Source organism: Lineus longissimus, chromosome 8, assembly GCF_910592395.1.
Source record: "Lineus longissimus chromosome 8, tnLinLong1.2, whole genome shotgun sequence".
NCBI lineage: Eukaryota > Metazoa > Nemertea > Pilidiophora > Heteronemertea > Lineidae > Lineus > Lineus longissimus.
Window position 1 is genome coordinate 18,376,721 of NC_088315.1, and position 18,659 is coordinate 18,395,379.

Consider the following 18,659-nt stretch of genomic DNA (forward strand, 5'->3'; position numbering starts at 1 on the left):
GAGATGTGAAATTAGAACACTTCCCCCTTCCTTAAATACGTAGATGCACAAACACCACTTCATGGGCCATCCCGCCAAATTAGTAATTTTTTCTGTCTTACCTTTGGTGATCCCCGAAAGTCAAGTACAGATGACGTTCTTGCTGGGACAGAAGAACAACGCTTTGAAGATTGCAAGCTGCGGCGTTGTGGTGGTGGAGTAGGAGAACGGACGGCTTCATCGGAGTTGACATCATCACGGCGTGTCATGGTACATGAACCTCTCTTATTTCGAGCAGCCTGAAAAATAAGATCCATTGTGACTGATTACAAGCAAAAAATACAAATTGTTTGCTTCATGCATTAGTTTATAGGCTTTTATGATTATAAAGCTAATTATTTAGCGCTTAATACAATATCACCAATATTTAAGGCATAAAATCGAGCAATTAGTCTTTAACATGGGTGAAGTAAACAATACTTACAGTCAGTGATTTCTACAAATCTACACGAGCGGACGTCTTTGCTGGAAGAGGAGAATCTCCCATGGACTCCATAAACGATCGGGAGACGGGACCCTTATGTGGTCGCACACGATTCCTTGGTGGTGGAGAAGGAGAACGGACGTCTTCATCGTAGACGGCAATGTCTGGGGACGCAATGGTATCTATTTCGTTTTGAAGTTCCTGTAAATTCAATTTTAGTGGTTGAAATGGATATCAAAGAGAGGAGGGTTTGTTACATTTGATCGAAACAGCCATATGTGAAGTCAATAGTTGGGCCATATTATCGAATCAACATCGTTACAATATCAGGTTGTAGTGGTTGGGGGAGGGGTAGGGGTCCTCACTCTAGATTTTTGTATGATGCAGTTCATCGGGAGATTTATTTACCATTTTCGACATGGCATACCAGTTTTACCCGTGGCAAAAAGAAGTATGCGTTATGCCAGTCACTTTTTTCTTGCCATGGGGGTGGTAGAGTTACTAACTCATTCTCTAGACTCGGCCATCTTTGAAATGTGTCTTTGAACACTGGTTGCCAACAACTTACTTGTTCTGATATCTGCGTTTCGAAATCGAAGTCGCGGTCCTCGTGGTTGTCATGGTAGCCGGAGACAGGCTCTTCTGTATCTATGCCGCCAGGGATTCCCTCAATCATTTCAGTCCCGATGAGTCCTGCAATCCTTTCCTCCAATTCCGTTAGCTGAGGAAAGGCATCTTCCAATGGCACGTTGCCAGTTTTTGACAACATCTTTTTTACATAGACGGCCTTTTGTTTGACTTTTGATTTCATATCTTCCCACTTGTGCCGAATGCTTTTGTTTGTTCTAAGTACTGTGTCAACGCTGTTCACTCTTCGCGTTATGTCACTCCACACATCCTGCTTTCGCTTCAATGTAATCACGTCTGAAAACTTGTCATTAATAAACCTCCAATTCTTTTCCACAAGACTAACTAACTTTAGAACTTCGGTGGGGAAAACTTCGGCTGACGGCTGTTAGAAATGGTGTCATCCTCGTCATCTCGCGGGACGAGAGTTTTCCTCCCTGAATATAGGTCTATTACAGTGACGACACGATTTTTTTCTGATTGTTCCTCGACAAAACAACATGGGTACGGTTGGGGGCGATGCCCCGCATAGCCTCATACCACTCTCGTTCCTAGGTGTGACCAGAACGTTTTTTTTTAAAAATTTTTTAAAGTAAATTTTCCATTTTTTTTCTTAACACCCCAAGCTCAAAAACCACTTGGAGATGGCACTTTTTCAGATTGTTCCTCGACCAATCCACATGGGTACGGTTGGGGAGGATGCCCTACATAGCCTCATACCGCTCTCGTTCCTAGGGGTGACCAGAATTTTTTAAAAAATCTTTGTTAAGTAAAATTTCAAATTTTTCCTTACCACCCCAAGCTCAAAAACCACTTGGAGATGGCACTTTTTCTAATTGTTCCTCACCCAAACCACATGGGTACGGTCGGGGGCGATGCCCTGCATAGCCTCATACCGCGCTCGTTCCTAGGTGTGACCAGAATTTAAAAAAAAAATTTTAAAGTAAATTTTCCATTTTTTTTCTTAACACCCCAAGCTCAAAAACCACTTGGAGATGGCACGTTTTCTGATTGTTCCTCGACCAAACCACATGGGTACGGTCGGGGACGATGCCCTGCATAGCCTCATACCGCTCTCGTTCCTAGGTGTGACCAGAATTCTTTTTAAATATTTTTAAAGTAAATTTTCCATTTTTTTCTTAACACCCCAAGCTCAAAAACCACTTGGAGATGGTACTTTTACTGATTGTTCCTCGACCAAACCACATGGGTACGGTCGGGGACGATGCCCTGCATAGCCTCATACCGCTCTCGTTCCTAGGTGTGACCAGAATTCTTTTTTAAAGTCTTTGTTAAGTAAAATTTCTAATTTTTTCTTACCACCCCAAGCTCAAAAACCACTTGGAGATGGCACTTTTACTGATTGTTCCTCGACCAAACCACACGGGTACGGTCGGGGACGATGCCCTGCATAGCCTCATACCGCTCTCGTTCCTAGGTGTGACCAGAATTTTTTTCTAAATCTTTGTTAAGTAAAATTTCTAATTTTTTCTTACCATCCCAAGCTCAAAAACCACTTGGAGATGGTACTTTTACTGATTGTTCCTCGACCAAACTACATGGGTACGGGTGGGGACGATGCCCTGCATAGCCTCATACCGCTCTCGTTACTAGGTGTGACCAGAATTTTTTTCTAAATCTTTGTTAAGTAATATTTCTAATTTTTTCTTAACACCCCAAGCTCAAAAACCACTTGGAGATGGCACTTTTTCTGATTGTACCTCGACCAAACCACATGTGTACGGTCGGGGACGATGCTGCATATAGCCTCATACCACTCTCGTTCCTAGGTGTGACCAGAATTCTTTTTAAATATTTTTAAAGTAAATTTTCCATTTTTTTCTTAACACCCCAAGCTCAAAAACCACTTGGAGATGGTACTTTTACTGATTGTTCCTCGACCAAACCACATGGGTACGGTTGGGGACGATGCCCTGCATAGCCTCATACCGCTCTCGTTACTAGGTGTGACCAGAATTTTTTTCTAAATCTTTGTTAAGTAATATTTCTAATTTTTTCTTAACACCCCAAGCTCAAAAACCACTTGGAGATGGCACTTTTTCTGATTGTACCTCGACCAAACCACATGTGTACGGTCGGGGACGATGCTGCATATAGCCTCATACCACTCTCGTTCCTAGGTGTGACCAGAATTCTTTTTAAATATTTTTAAAGTAAATTTTCCATTTTTTTCTTAACACCCCAAGCTCAAAAACCACTTGGAGATGGTACTTTTACTGATTGTTCCTCGACCAAACCACATGGGTACGGTTGGGGACGATGCCCTGCATAGCCTCATACCGCTCTCGTTCCTAGGTGTGACCAGAATTTATTTTTAAATCTTTGCTAAGTTAAATTTCTAATTTTTTCTTACCACCCCTAGCTCAAAAACCACTTGGAGATGGCACGTTTTCTGATTGTTCCTCGACCAAACCACATGGGTACGGTCGGGGACGATGCCCTGCATAGCCTCATACCGCTCTCGTTCCTAGGTGTGACCAGAATTTTTTTTTAAAGTCTTTGTTAAGTAAAATTTCTAATTTTTCTTACCACCCCAAGCTCAAAAACCACTTGGAGATGGCACTTTTACTGATTGTTCCTCGACCAAACCACACGGGTACGGTCGGGGACGATGCCCTGCATAGCCTCATACCGCTCTCGTTCCTAGGTGTGACCAGAATTTTTTTCTAAATCTTTGTTAAGTAAAATTTCTAATTTTTTCTTACCATCCCAAGCTCAAAAACCACTTGGAGATGGCACTTTTACTGATTGTTCCTCGACCAAACTACATGGGTACGGGTGGGGACGATGCCCTGCATAGCCTCATACCACTCTCGTTACTAGGTGTGACCAGAATTTTTTTCTAAATCTTTGTTAAGTAATATTTCTAATTTTTTCTTAACACCCCAAGCTCAAAAACCACTTGGAGATGGCACTTTTTCTGATTGTACCTCGACCAAACCACATGTGTACGGTCGGGGACGATGCTGCATATAGCCTCATACCACTCTCGTTCCTAGGTGTGACCAGAATTCTTTTTAAATATTTTTAAAGTAAATTTCCCTTTTTTTTCCTCAAACCCCAAGCACAAAACCACTTGGAGATGGCACGTTTTCTGATTGTTCCTCGACCAAACCACATGGGTACGGTCGGGGGCGATGCTCTGCATAGCCTCATACCACTCTCGTTCCTAGGTGTGACCAGAATTGTTTTTAAATATTTTTAAAGTAAATTTTCCATTTTTTTTCTTAACACCCCAAGCTCAAAAACCACTTGGAGTTGGTACTTTTAGTGATTGTTCCTCGACCAAACCACATGGGTACGGTTGGGGACGATGCCCTGCATAGTCTCATACCGCTCTCGTTCCAAGGTGTGACCAGAATTTTTTTCTAAATCTTTGTTAAGTAAAATTTCTAATTTTTTCTTACCACCCCAAGCTCAAAATCACTTGGAGATGGCGCTTTTTCTGATTGTTCCTCGACCAAACTACATGGGTACGGTTGGGGACGATGCCCTGCATAGCCTCATACCGCTCTCGTTCCAGGGTGTGAACAGAATTTTTTTTAATATCTTTGTTAATAAAATTTCTAATTTTTTCTAACCACCCCAAGCTCAAAAACCACTTGGAGATGGCACTTTTTCTGATTGTTCCTCAGCCAAACCACATGTGTACGGTCGGGGACGATGCTGCACATAGCCTCATACCACTCTCGTTCCTAGGTGTGACCAGAAATCTTTTTTAATATTTTTAAAGTAAATTTTCATTTTTTTTTCCTCACACCCAAAGCTCAAAACCACTTGGAGATGGCACGTTTTCTGATTGTTCCTCGACCAAACCACAAGGGTACGGTCGGGGGCGACGCTCTGCATAGCCTCATACCACTCTCGTTCCTAGGTGTGACCAGAATGTTTTTTTAAATATTTTTAAAGTAAAATTTCTAATTTTTTCTTACCACCCCAAGCTCAAAAACCACTTGGAGATGGCACGTTTTCTGATTGTTCCTCGACCAAACCACATGGGTACGGTCGGGGGCGACGCTCTGCATAGCCTCATACCACTCTCGTTCCTAGGTGTGACCAGAATTGTTTTAAAAATCTTTGTTAAGTAAAATTTCTAATTTTTTCTTACCATCCCAAGCTCAAAACCACTTGGAGATGGCACTTTTACTGATTGCTCCTCGACCAAACCACATGGGTACGGTCGGGGACGATGCCCTGCATAGCCTCATACCACTCTCGTTCCTAGGTGTGACCAGAATTGTTTTTAAAGTCTTTGTTAAGTAAAATTTCTAATTCATTCTTACCACTCCAAGCTCAAAAACCACTTGGAGATTGCACTTTTACTGATTGTTCCTCAACTAAACCACATGGGTACGGTTGGGGACGATGCCTTGCATAGCCTCATAACGATCTCGATCCTAGGTGTGACCAGAATTGTTTTAAAAATCTTTCTTAAGTAAAATTTCTAATTTTTTCTTACCACCCCAAGCTCAAAACCACTTGGAGATGGCACTTTTACTGATTGTTCCTCGACCAAACCACATGGGTACGGTTGGGGACGAGGCCCTGCATAGCCTCATACCGCTCTCGTTCCTAGGTGTGACCAGAAATTTTTTTGAAATCTTTGCTAAGTAAAATTTCTAATTTTTTTTTACCACCCCAAGCTCAAAAGCCACTTGGAGATGGCACGTTTTCTGATTGCTCCTCGACCAAACCACATGGGTACGGTCGGGACGATGCCCTGCATAGCCTCATACCGCTCTCGTTCCTAGGTGTGACCAGAATTTTTTTTAAAATCTTTGTTAATAAAATTTCTAATTTTTTCTTACCACCCCAAGCTCAAAAACCACTTGGAGATGGTACTTTTACTGAATGTTCCTCGACTAAACCACATGGGTACGGTTTGGGACGATGCCTTGCATAGCCTCATAACGATCTCGATCCTAGGTGTGACCAGAATTGTTTTAAAAATCTTTGTTAAGTAAAATTTCTAATTTTTTCTTACCACCCCAAGCTCAAAACCACTTGGAGATGGCACTTTTACTGATTGTTCCTCGACCAAACCACATGGGTACGGTTGGGGACGAGGCCCTGCATAGCCTCATACCACTCTCGTTCCTAGGTGTGACCAGAATTTTTTTTTAAATCTTTGCTAAGTAAAATTTCTAATTTGTTCTTACCACCCCAAGCTCAAAAGCCACTTGGAGATGTCACGTTTTCTGATTGCTCCTCGACCAAACCACATGGGTACGGTCGGGGACGATGCCCTGCATAGCCTCATACCGCTCTTGTTCCTAGGTGTGACCAGAATTTTTTTAAAAATCTTTGTTAATAAAATTTCAAATTTTTTCTTACCACCCCAAGCTCAAAACCACTTGGAGATGGCACTTTTACTGATTGTTCCTCGACCAAACCACATGGGTACGGTTGGGGACGAGGCCCTGCATAGCCTCATACCGCGCTCGTTCCTAGGTGTGACCAGAATATTTTTAAAATATTTTTAAAGAAAATTTTCCATTTTTTTTCTTAACACCCCAAGCTCAAAACCACTTGGAGATGGCACGTTTTCTGATTGATCCTCGACCAAACCACATGGGTACGGTCGGGAACGATGCCCTGCATAGCCTCATACCACTCTCGTTCCTAGGTGTGACCAGAATTTAAAAAGAATTTTTTTTTAAAGTAAATTTTCCATTTTTTTTCTTAACACCCCAAGCTCAAAAACCACTTGGAGATGGCACGTTTTCTGATTGTTCCTCGACCAAACTACATGAGTAAGGTCGGGGGCGATGCTTTGCATAGCCTCATACCACTCTCGTTCCTAGGTGTGACCAGAATGTTTTTTTAAATATTTTTAAAGTAAATTTTCCATTTTTTTTCTTAACACCCCAAGCTCAAAACCACTTGGAGATGGCACGTTTTCTGATTGTTCCTCGACCAAACCACATGGGTACGGTCGGGGACGATGCCCTGCATAGCCTCATACCGCTCTCGTTCCTAGGTGTGACCAGAATTGTTTTTAAAGTCTTTGTTAAGTAAAATTTCTAATTTTTTCTAACCGACCCAGCCTCAAAAACCACTTGGAGATTGCACTTTTACTGATTGTTCCTCGACCAAACCACATGGGTACGGTCGGGGACGATTCCCTGCATAGCCTCATAGCGCTCTTGTTCCTAGGTGTGACCAGAATTGTTTTTAAAGTCTTTGTTAAGTAAATTTTCTAATTTTTTCTTACCGACCCAAGCTCAAAAACCACTTGGAGATTGCACTTTTACTGATTGTTCCTCGACCAAACCACATGGGTACGGTCGGGGACGATTCCCTGCATAGCCTCATACCGCTCTCGTTCCTAGGTGTGACCAGAATTGTTTTTAAAGTCTTTGTTAAGTAAAATTTCTAATTTTTTCTTACCACCCCAAGCTCAAAAACCACTTAGAGATGGCACTTTTACTGATTGTTCCTCGACCAAACCACATGGGTACGGTCGGGGACGATTCTCTGCATAGCCTCATACCGCTCTCGTTCCTAGGTGTGACCAGAATTGTTTTTAAAGTCTTTGTTAAGTAAAATTTCTAATTTTTTCTTACCACCCCAAGCTCAAAAACCACTTGGAGATTGCACTTTTACTGATTGTTCCTCGACTAAACCACATGGGTTGGGTTGGGGATGGATAGGAGTTAATAGTTTCCCAGTAGGATGTGACTGTCTTCGGCTCACATCCGGCTGGTGCGGACTTGGTCCGCGGGGGTCGAATGGCGCGCTGAAGAAGAAGGACGGAGATCGAATTTTGTAGCAAAGAATTCCTGAATAAAGCGGAAGAACTGTTATGTTTTATATCGTCTAAGAGTCTAATAACCAAGTGGTAGCAGAGCGTAGTTATCAATATAGTATAGAGACTTTAAAGCATAGAGTTCCGAAAAAATGAGTAAAGATCGAGCCGACCTCCCGCGCCCTGGCTGCTCGCAGGACGCGCCATCAGAACAAGACATGCAAGTTGCACGTGTTGATGTACACGATGCACGTAGCGATGTACACGATGTACGTAGCGAAGGCACGCATACAGAAGACTGTGAACAGGATGAGTATAACCTCAATGGATTGCATGCTGATGATGATGATGAGCGTGAGAAATGTTCTGAGAAAGAGGTGAGAGAATGGAAAGCCCAGAAAGCTGTAGATAAAGCAGGTTTTACAAAGACAAGAAGAAAACTGGCGTCGTTGCTGGACGATGTGTTGGAAGAGTTAGGCCTAGACACCGATAGGGATACATCCTTGAGTGAAGATGCCCGTAATCAAATAGAAGCAGCTGCCAAGAAGGTTGATGATGCTCAAGAGAGGGCGATGAGAACCATGTCGAAGCTGACCTACGCGTATTTAGACAATGGAAAACTTGAAGATTTCGACAAAATCTCTGATGAGATGGAGAAGATTGCGCAAGAGTATGACGACATAAGCAAGAAACTCGAGGAGTTTTATGTATCAACGAAGAAAAAGCGTGTTGAGGAAACGCCAGTAGTAACCAGCAGTCCAAGAAGGCCGCCCCCTAGTGTTACCACTGCCAGTGGTACCAGTGACACTATCACCAGTCGTGGTACTACCACTACTAGCAGCAGTAGTACCAGCCCAAGCTCAAGACCAGTTGCTGCAGCGGTCACGACCAGCAGTTCCCGTAGAGTCTCATCCGGAAGTTCCAGTTCTCAGGCCGTTGAGTTTGATCCTACAAGGCATTTAACCCGCGTTACTATCCCCAAGTTTAGTGGTGATAAGAGAAACTACTCAGCATGGAAGGCTGCCTTCACTAGTTGCGTCGATGAAACCACTATCACTGCAGAGTACAAGCTGTTGAGACTTAGAGAATGCCTTACTGGTGAAGCTCTGAAAGTTGTTGATGGGTTGGGGTATTCAGCGTCTGCATATGAAGTTGCTAAGGATCGCCTGGAGAGAAAATACGGAGGCCAGAGGAGGCAGCTTATCCTGAGACTGGATGAGTTAGAGAAGTTCAAGCAAGTCCGTGATGGGAATGCAAAGGATTTAGAGAAATTGGCAGAACTATTAGATGTCATCACAGTTAATTTGAAGGATGCGCACCAGGAATCTGAATTGGGCAGTGGCAGTTTGTTTCTGTCAATACAGCGGAAACTGAGTGAGCTTCTCCTTGCACGCTACCACAGATGGGCCTATGATAAAGCAAAAGAGAAAACTGTGATGTCCCTTCGAGAATTTGTAAATGAAGAAAAAGAGTTTCAAGTCAACGCTATGGAAGCCATCAATGGTGTGAGGGATTTTCCCAAGAAAGACCCAAGAAAAGATAGGAGCTTTGTCACGTCACAAAGTAGCACAGACCGTCAATCACAGTCACACTCCGGAGCCATGGGAAAATACACCAGATCATGCAATGTATGCGGTTCAGAGCATGGAGCATGGGAATGTGACAGCTTCAAGGCGATGTCAGTGGACCTGCGGTGGAAAACAGCCAAAGAAAAGAAACTTTGCTACAGATGTCTTAGCGGTAATGGTCACAGAGCAGAAAAGTGCCCAAGGACACGTCAATGCAAGATAGATGGCTGCAAACAGACACACCACCGGTTGCTGCATGGAAAAGCGAAGAGAGCTGAGAGTCGTCGACCCATGGAAGGGAGTGGTAACTACCAAGACTCAGATGAGAGCACAATGGCAACAGTGACACTGGCTGCAAAGAACTCGAGTGAAATCGCGCTGAGAACCGTTCCAGTCATAATAAAGCATGGTGGAAAAAGAATAAAGACTAACGCCTTGCTAGATGATGCGAGTACATCGACCTACATAGATGCAAACTTAGCTGCAGAACTCGGAGTGCAAGGGAAAATTGAACAAACCACAGTTAACGTCCTAAATGGAAAGCTGAAGACATTCACCACCATGCCAGTTGAAGTGGGAATAGAAAGTTTGAATCGACGAGTAGATATGAAGATTTGGGCAAAGACAGTGGATAAAGTCACGGGTGATTTAAAAGCAACAGATTGGTCTTTGAAGCAGGATCAATATAGCCATTTGAGAGATATCCAGTTTCCAAAGATTGGTAAGAGAACCTCAGTGGATCTCCTGATAGGTGCAGATTACAGTGAGCTACATCAAAGCATTCGAGACGTCATTGGTCGACCTGGTGAACCAACAGCGAGAGAGACAAGACTGGGATGGACGTGTATCGGTCCGGTAGGGACTCCCTCGGGCCAAAAGAGGGAGGCAACCAACATGGCTTACAGCTTCTTCACCAAGGAGTCGCCATTGCTGCATGAAATCAATGATAACCTGAGAGCATTTTGGGAGATAGAGAGCATCAGCAAAGTGAATGAAGGACAAACCCCCTTGAATGAGAGTGATCGGAAAGTGCTGCAGAATGCCAGATCGTCAGTCAAGATAGTAGAGGACAGATATCAAGTGGCCGTACCATGGAAGGGAAACCACCACCCAGCAATGCCAGATAGCCGGGAGATGGCTGAGAAACGGCTGATATCAACAGAGACCAAACTGCAGAAAAATCCAGAGCTTGGAAAAAGTTACTCCCGAGTCATTCAGCAATACCAAGAAAAGGGTTACATTAAGAAGATCAAGGATGATGAGAGAAATAGTCATCAGTGGTACCTACCACACTTCCCTGTGGTCCGTCCTGACAAGAGCACAACAAAAACAAGGATAGTTTTCGATGCCTCGGCGAAAGTTGACGGCGTCAGTTTGAATGACAATATAAATACAGGACCGAAGATCCAAAACGAGCTGTTCGAGGTATTACTGCGCTTTAGGAGGTACCCAGTTGCTATTGTTTGCGACATAGCGGAGATGTACCTGCAGATATCCTTAGAAGAAGAAGATAAAAGGTATCACCGATTTCTGTGGCGGGACCTAGAAGACAGGACAAGAGATCCAGAGATGTTTGAGTTCCAGCGACTTGTTTTTGGAATCAACAGCTCACCGTTTTTGGCACAGTTGGTTTCTCAAGAGCATGCAAGAGCCCACCAGACACAGTGCCCTAGAGCAGCAGAGGCAATTTTGAAGTCAACTTACATGGACGACACTCTTGACTCAGTGAACGATGATGAACAGGGAAAAAAGCTGTACAGAGAGTTATCAGCATTGTGGAAAGGAGCTGGGATGCATGCCAGAAAATGGTTGTCCAACTCACCCGAAGTTTTAGCCATCATACCAGATGAAGATAGAGCTTCAGAGATTAATTTGGAGGAGGGATATTTGCCATCAGTAAAGGCCCTTGGAGTGCTGTGGAAGGCGGAAGAAGACGCGTTCTGTTATCGGCTGACACCCCCTGCTGCTGATCTCAAGCTTACGAAGAGGAGCCTACTGCGAAGAATAGCAACCATTTTTGATCCCCTTGGGTTGATGTCGCCATATGTTATACAAGGAAAAATCATCATGCAGGATGTATGGATGTGTGGCGTGGAATGGGATGAAGAATTGCCAGAGGAGATTGAAAAGAAAGCTTGGGATTGGATAGTTGAAATCACAGGGTTGGCCCAAGCCAGGATCCCTAGATGCCTACAACTTGCTGAGGAGATGACAAGTTTCCAACTTCACACCTTTGGTGATGCCTCAAAAGATGCATATGGGACTGTGGTGTATGCAAGAAGCACCTATGCCAGTGGAATGGTAGCCACAAGGATTGTAGCGTCCAAGACCAAGGTTGCACCGTTAACCTCAGTGAGCATCCCGAGACTAGAGATGATGGCGGCGGTCCTAGGACTTCAACTCAGTCTGAGCATTGTAGCAGCATTGGCCACCAATGTCAAGGAGGTGGTGTTTTGGAGTGATAGTCAAAACGTTCTCTGGTGGATAAAGCGACCTAGCAGAAAACTGAAACCTTTCGTTGCCAACCGAGTAGGCCTGATACAGCAACATACAGACCCTCAACAGTGGAGATATGTGCCAACCAAAGAAAACCCAGCAGACCTGCCTTCAAGAGGTGTAAGAGCAAAAGACCTAGCAGAGTCCAGCCTATGGTGGGACGGCCCAGAGTTTTTACAGAGGGATTCTTCAGAGTGGCCAGAGAGAGTTGTTGGACAGGGAGATGAAGTCCAGGATGAAATGAAAAATGAGAGCAGTTACCTCAGCTTGGAAGAAAAGAACAGTCTAAAACAAGTGATGAACCTTGCAGATACAAGACTAGACCCTTCCCGATTCTCCAGCTGGCAGAGATTGACACGTGTTCATGCATGGGTGCAGCGGTTTATCGGAAATTGTCAGGCAGCCCCCACTGAGAGGAAACAAGGAGAACTAGAAGTTGAGGAAGTAAAAGCGACTGAGTTACTCTTGATTAGACAGTGCCAAAAAGAAGCCTTTGCAGAGGAGTATAGCGCGTTATGCCATGGAAGGGAGCTGCCCAAGTCCAGTCAAATAGCTGGCCTGACGCCAAAATTAGATGCCGACTTCTTACTTCGTAGCAACAGTCGTCTAGCTTATGCTGATAATCTGTCCTATGAAGCCAAGTTCCCGATAATACTACCGAGAAAACACCACGTGACCCAGTTACTGGTGAGATTCTACCATGAAAGAGAGAATCATGTAGCTGGGACAAACAAGATCTTGTCAGAGATGTCAGCCAAGTATTGGATTATTAGAGGTCGAGAGGAGATCCGGGATTGGGAGGCTAAGTGCGCAGCCTGTGAACGTAAGAAGGCAAGAGTAACGTCACAATTGATGGCCCCCCTGCCAAGAACAAGAGTGAGTCCACCAATGAGAGCCTTCTCAGTTTCTTCAGTCGACTATGCTGGACCGTTTCTTACTAAGCAAGGACGAGGGAGAGTACAAACTAAGAGATACCTGTGCCTATTTACTTGCCATGCCTCGAGGGCGGTACACTTGGAGATGGCATATGCTTTAGATACCAACTCGTTCCTGAATGCCTTCAACAGATTTACTCACCGTAGAGGCGTCCCAGTAGAAGTTACTTCAGATAATGGCACGAACTTCGTTGGGGCTAACCGAGAATTGATGGAATTGGTGACCCAGCTGGACCAAGTGAGAGTAACTAGAGATGGAGCAGCGCGAGGAATAAAATGGAGGTTTAATCCGCCACATGGACCTCACTTTGGTGGAATTCATGAAAGTCTGGTGAAGAGTGCAAAGAAGGCGATATATGCTGTACTTCAGAAAGCAGACATCACAGATGAAGAGCTGAGCACTGCATTCACTGGAGCTGAAGCCCTGCTCAATTCCAGGCCGTTGTCTTACCAGTCAGCAGATTCCAAGGATGCTCCCCCTATAACACCTAACCACTTTCTATTTGGTCAGTGCGGCGGACAGTTTGCCCCAGAAGAGATAGATAGCTCAGATTTCAACCCAAGACGACGATGGAGGAGAGTTCAGGAGCTACTGAAGGAATTTTGGTCCCGGTGGTTAAAGGAGTGGCTCCCTCTGTTGCGTCAGCGCCACAAGTGGAGAGATGTCAAGAAGGATTTAGAAGTAGGAGACGTTGTACTGGTGGCAGATCCTGGATCAGTGAGAGGAGATTGGCCAATGGGACGAGTAACAGAAGTGTTTACCGGCAGAGATGGTCATCGTCGAGTGGTCAAAGTCCAGGTTGGCGAGAAGACTATGATAAGGCCAATCGTCAGGTTGTGCCCCCTGCAGTGCTGACATGTTTGCTTGCTGTCATTTTATTGGTGCGTGGTGCCCAGGCCACGCTTGCTGTTGTTTTATTGGTGCGTGGTGCCCAGGCCACGCTTGCTGTCGCTTATTGGTGCATGGTGCCCAAGCCATGCTGGTCGCAGATCGTTCGTGGTGCATGGTGCCCAAGCCATGTTAACCATCATCGAGAAGTGCCTTGCTCGAGGACAGTGACATTTAATAGACTTATCATTATGGATATCCTTTTTGTGAAATGGACACTTGGATACGTGTAGAGACCTTTTTGAAATAGTGCTTATCAGTCACTATCCGGACAATGGTGAACTTAATGAAACAACAGAAATTCTGAATGCTAACAATCAGTTTGTTTAGACTTAATCAAAATGGGTTGATAATTAGAATTGGGAGCAAAATTGCTTGGGGTTACTTGTTTTTCATTAAACCATATCAACCAACACGTTACAGTTTTTTGTGGATGACAGTATTCAGAGTTTCAACCGTTTCATTCTTTGTGCATAATTGTGGAAGTTGAGAATTCTGTGTTCCATAACAGATGGACAGACGGACAAAAATTGGCATTTTCAAAGAGTATAGATGGAATAGTGATTCACTATTGGATATATTCTATAGACAGTTGATCTGCATTAGTCAAGCTGAACCTACTGTAAAGTCAGTCAGGATACGTTACAGGATACGTTATGGACTGTCATTTTATGAATATTCCGGGTTCAGCTGGTATTTGTTAACAAAACGTCATTTCACTTTAAACTCGGCATAAGCCTTTTAAGCATAGTTTTTGAACAACTGTGAGTCCAGTACTCAATAGGTTAAATTTGGGGTTCTATCAGTTGGGACATTGATTATCAATAGTATACACATGTACATAAGTTTAATAGATTTGATTACCGTTAAGGTTTTAACGGGGAAGGGAGGATGGATAGGAGTTAATAGTTTCCCAGTAGGATGTGACTGTCTTCGGCTCACATCCGGCTGGTGCGGACTTGGTCCGCGGGGGTCGAATGGCGCGCTGAAGAAGAAGGACGGAGATCGAATTTTGTAGCAAAGAATTCCTGAATAAAGCGGAAGAACTGTTATGTTTTATATCGTCTAAGAGTCTAATAACCAGGGGACGATGCCCTGCTCCGTTTCCTGCCGCAGACAACTGATGGACTGATTGGGAGGTGTTTGATATATCCATCACTAACCTAACCCATAGGTCCATTCGGATTGCTGTCTTCCTGTGAAGCCTAAATGATCGAGAACGTACCAAGTGACCCCTATTGGTGACTTTGTGTAACTTAATCGTCCCTGCCTAGCTGCTGCCAATATTGTCCCTTTAACAGCCCATCATATCGAGGGTTGACAGGAACAACGGTGTATCTCCAAAATTGAGTGAAGTACACCAAACAGATTGGTGATGGGCCTAGTTTGTCTGCAACAAGTGTTGTTCTCCTACTCTTACAGAAAATAAGCTGAACCCACTGACGCGTTTTGCCGCCTAAAAAAAAATGCCGCGATTTCCTGCGAGAGCAAGCCGCAGCGGCACAGATTCGGTGAGCTGTTCCCACTGGGGCGTATAAGTGAATAGCGGGCTATGTTCATACCTTTAAATCGATACGTAGCACATACCTCGGTATCGGACTCGGAGTCGGACATCTTAATCAAACAGGCCTATGTGCCGCGTATCAATTTTGAAGGTATGAACACCGCCCGCGATTAAACGCCCCAGTGGGAACAGCTTTGCCTAATCTGTGTCGCTGCGGCCGTCGAGGGGAACTGCGGCATTTTTTGCATGGCGGCAAAACGCGTCAGTGGGTTCAGGCCTAAATGTAGGGTGGAGGAATTGCCTAAAAATGAACCCGAAATAACACCCGTTATAAAACTTCTGAAGTAAAAAAAGCCTCCTCAAGGTGTATGTTTTGGAGGGGAACTATGAATGATTTATGTAAGGTCCATCGTGTGGGAAGGCCTTTCCGTATTAGCCCATAGCCAGAATAGCGAATAGAATATAGGAGCCGGGCGGCGACAAATTTTTACCCAAACGTCATATCCATTAATCAGATTTATGGGTTTTCAAGATCCGTCATTAAAGAGATTTTCTCGTCTTGCATTCTGCGGATGTTACACTTTTTATGAATGAATTGTAAGAGTTTCAAAACAAATAACTACATGCAGTATTTTACGTTTTACAATGTACATATTCATCAATTGTAATAATTAGAGGAAGAGAAATATACCGTAATTTATGGGACATTGACCAACAATTACATTCTTTAATTAAAAAAGTTTTACAGAACATCCAGGTTTTTAGAGGGACGTTTAAAGATTAGAATCTGTGCTATCTCAGTAAAAAATGAATTGAAATTACAAAATTTATAATTCAATTTGATTAAAATTCGTTTAATAAAAGCGAAACATTTATCATTACAGTGATTAGCTATGGTATTGATCATGACCTCTGAGAGAAGTAGCCTATTGTGTAAAGAACAGACTGCTAATAAGTTCTTATCATTTTAAACTTATATCCTTGGCCATTAAAAGTTAGCGCAATGGATATGTCGTTTGGGAAAAAAATCTCGCAGCCGGGCCACCGTAGGCCTACTTGTCGTGATAAAGGTATAGTTACAATCTTTTGGTGCATAAAGTAGTCGGACTGTTCCATATGTAAATAATGTAGAAAGGCAATCAGCGTTTTGGACGACCTGGCTCCAGTTGCTCAATCAGCGTTATATTTAAAGCCAACGTTAGCACTTACGCTGGTTTTAAGATCTCACTAATATGAGAGTTGGTATCAGTTAAAATGGTGTTAAGTTCAAGATTACTTCATGTGACACAATTTTTTTTCCAAATTTATGATATTAAACTGTTACATAAATGAGATTTAATGTTCAGCGTTAGCGATTACGTTGGCGTTAACTCTACCGAAAAAAAAACCGGTGTAAAAGAAATGCAAGTCTCCTAGGAATCTAGACGCAAGGGCCCAACGCGCCGCGTAGCGGCAAAAAAGCGAAGCTGGCGAAACATTTATAACGGGTCACCGTCACTTATTATTGGACTTATAGCGCATTTACGGGGTTGCAACTATTTTGCTTTATAGTGTCACCAGGAAAGAAAAGCATGCGACCTAACGCCGATCTATTTGTATAAAGTGATAATTGGAAGGTATATAGTAGGAAATATCAATAAAATAATCATTCCATGTCGTCTTTTGAGGGCATTTTTGATTGTAAAAAATATATGTGTACGTCACCGTAGTCTCTGCAATGATAATTTTATCAGAGCAGTCTCGCGCAAGTAGAAGTTCTTTACCTACTAGTTCTTCACTTATTAGTCTCAACGTCTGGCGCAAAGCCAGACGTTTTCCATTACGATTTCACTACGATGTTTGACAATAAGGAGCAGTGCGCGAGATATGCTAATGAGCAGACTTCCCTCGCTTGAGTTTCTGAAGAATGTTCCATATCGCGCTAAGCTCATCACTGCTGATTATGACAGGCGTGCAGCGGTAGGTATCTGCTCCCCAACTTCCACCCTAATACGGCACAATAAGTTACCATTTGATGAGAATGGGACAATGCCCTCGCTGTGTATGGAGTCATAGGGATAAGAAGACATTATTCATTAGTGTTGGTACAAGTGATTTTGCCCAAAAAGCATGCGCATTCAAAAAACAAAATATGCAAGGTATCACGTATGTAACATGACCATGACGACGTGCAGAAAGTGCACTGGCCAGTGCATACCCTATGGCTATGTATAGTAAACATGGTAAACATGAACAACATCATTATTCATCGGCAGTTCATTTTACTCCGAGCTTTTCCTGAAACATATTGCCATGATGATTAGGCCTACCATGTACCATGACCAATAACGGCACTAGATCATGTAGATGTCAACAAGTTCACATGAACCGTATAATCCCGCATAATCCCGCATGGCGCATGTGGGGCATGCGTCTAAACCAAAGCCCCAAAATCACTTGTTTTGGTCTATTTCACTTGTGTTTCCCCCGTCTCCCAGTCCATAATACATTTACAGTTTACAATCCCCGATCATGGCCCAACAAAAGGTCATCGGTTGACTAAAGCCAAGGAACACAACTGTTCAATGGATTTATAGTTGAATGCGATCAAACTACATCTTTTCAATCGTGGATTGTAAATTTAACCCCATGGGCCTAGGGAAGGCCCTATAACAATACTTTCGACACAGTTATTATCTCCGCTGCCTCCACCATGTTACACACAGTGCTCACTGCTGATTCTAAAATGCGCCACCTAGTCAATTGCACTATCGTCATCACCTCATCATACTTCATTGACATTACAGGCACACATTGACATAGACCACTGTTGCAATCAACGACACAGTCGCTATCCAAGTAGCATTATAGAGGTAATTATCATTATCATACCTCATTAGCATGTGAACCAATCGCGTCGCGTCCTTTGCGATCACGGCAAAGCCTCATGGAATAATGTCTTTCAACGTTGAATAATTTTTCATATTCCATGCCTACAACTTCAATTTCTTCATAATCCATGGCTAGAAGTTCAATACTAATATAATATCCAAGATAAAGTTACAAGAAGTAGTCAATAGGGGTCTCTCACCTCTCACTGTATGTCCACACTATTCACGCTTGTACGAGGAATACATTCAATGCTGAATCTAACAACACCCAGTGCCCTTACTCTGTATATTAGTCACTGGAAGATGGCCCATTTCACTCCTTGCTTCTACTTCACCTATAGTCTCATTGCAAACGCCTCAGTTCTATGATATCACATTCACTTTCAGCTGTCATGCAACACAACAACTGTGCTATCTGCCATCGCACATCAACGAAGAAGTGCAGCCGCCCACATTCCACCTCACGTCTGTCTGACCAGCTGCAATCCTCGAGGACGCCCCACTGTACCACGATTTCACTACGATGTTTGACAAGAAG

At 43.5% G+C, this 18,659-nt stretch overlaps 2 protein-coding genes across 2 annotated transcripts in view; one reads left to right on the forward strand and one right to left on the reverse strand.

The window, feature by feature from the left end:
* The window catches only part of LOC135492143 (serine/arginine-rich splicing factor 7-like), an 87,939-nt gene that overhangs the window by 19,768 nt on the left and 49,512 nt on the right, over positions 1 to 18,659 (reverse strand). The gene's annotated exons all lie outside the window — the stretch shown is intronic.
* On the forward strand, positions 8,012 to 13,714 carry LOC135493004 (uncharacterized). The gene has a single exon (XM_064779752.1). The coding sequence runs from the start codon at positions 8,012 to 8,014 to the stop codon at positions 13,712 to 13,714; it is 5,703 nt and encodes a 1,900-aa protein (XP_064635822.1).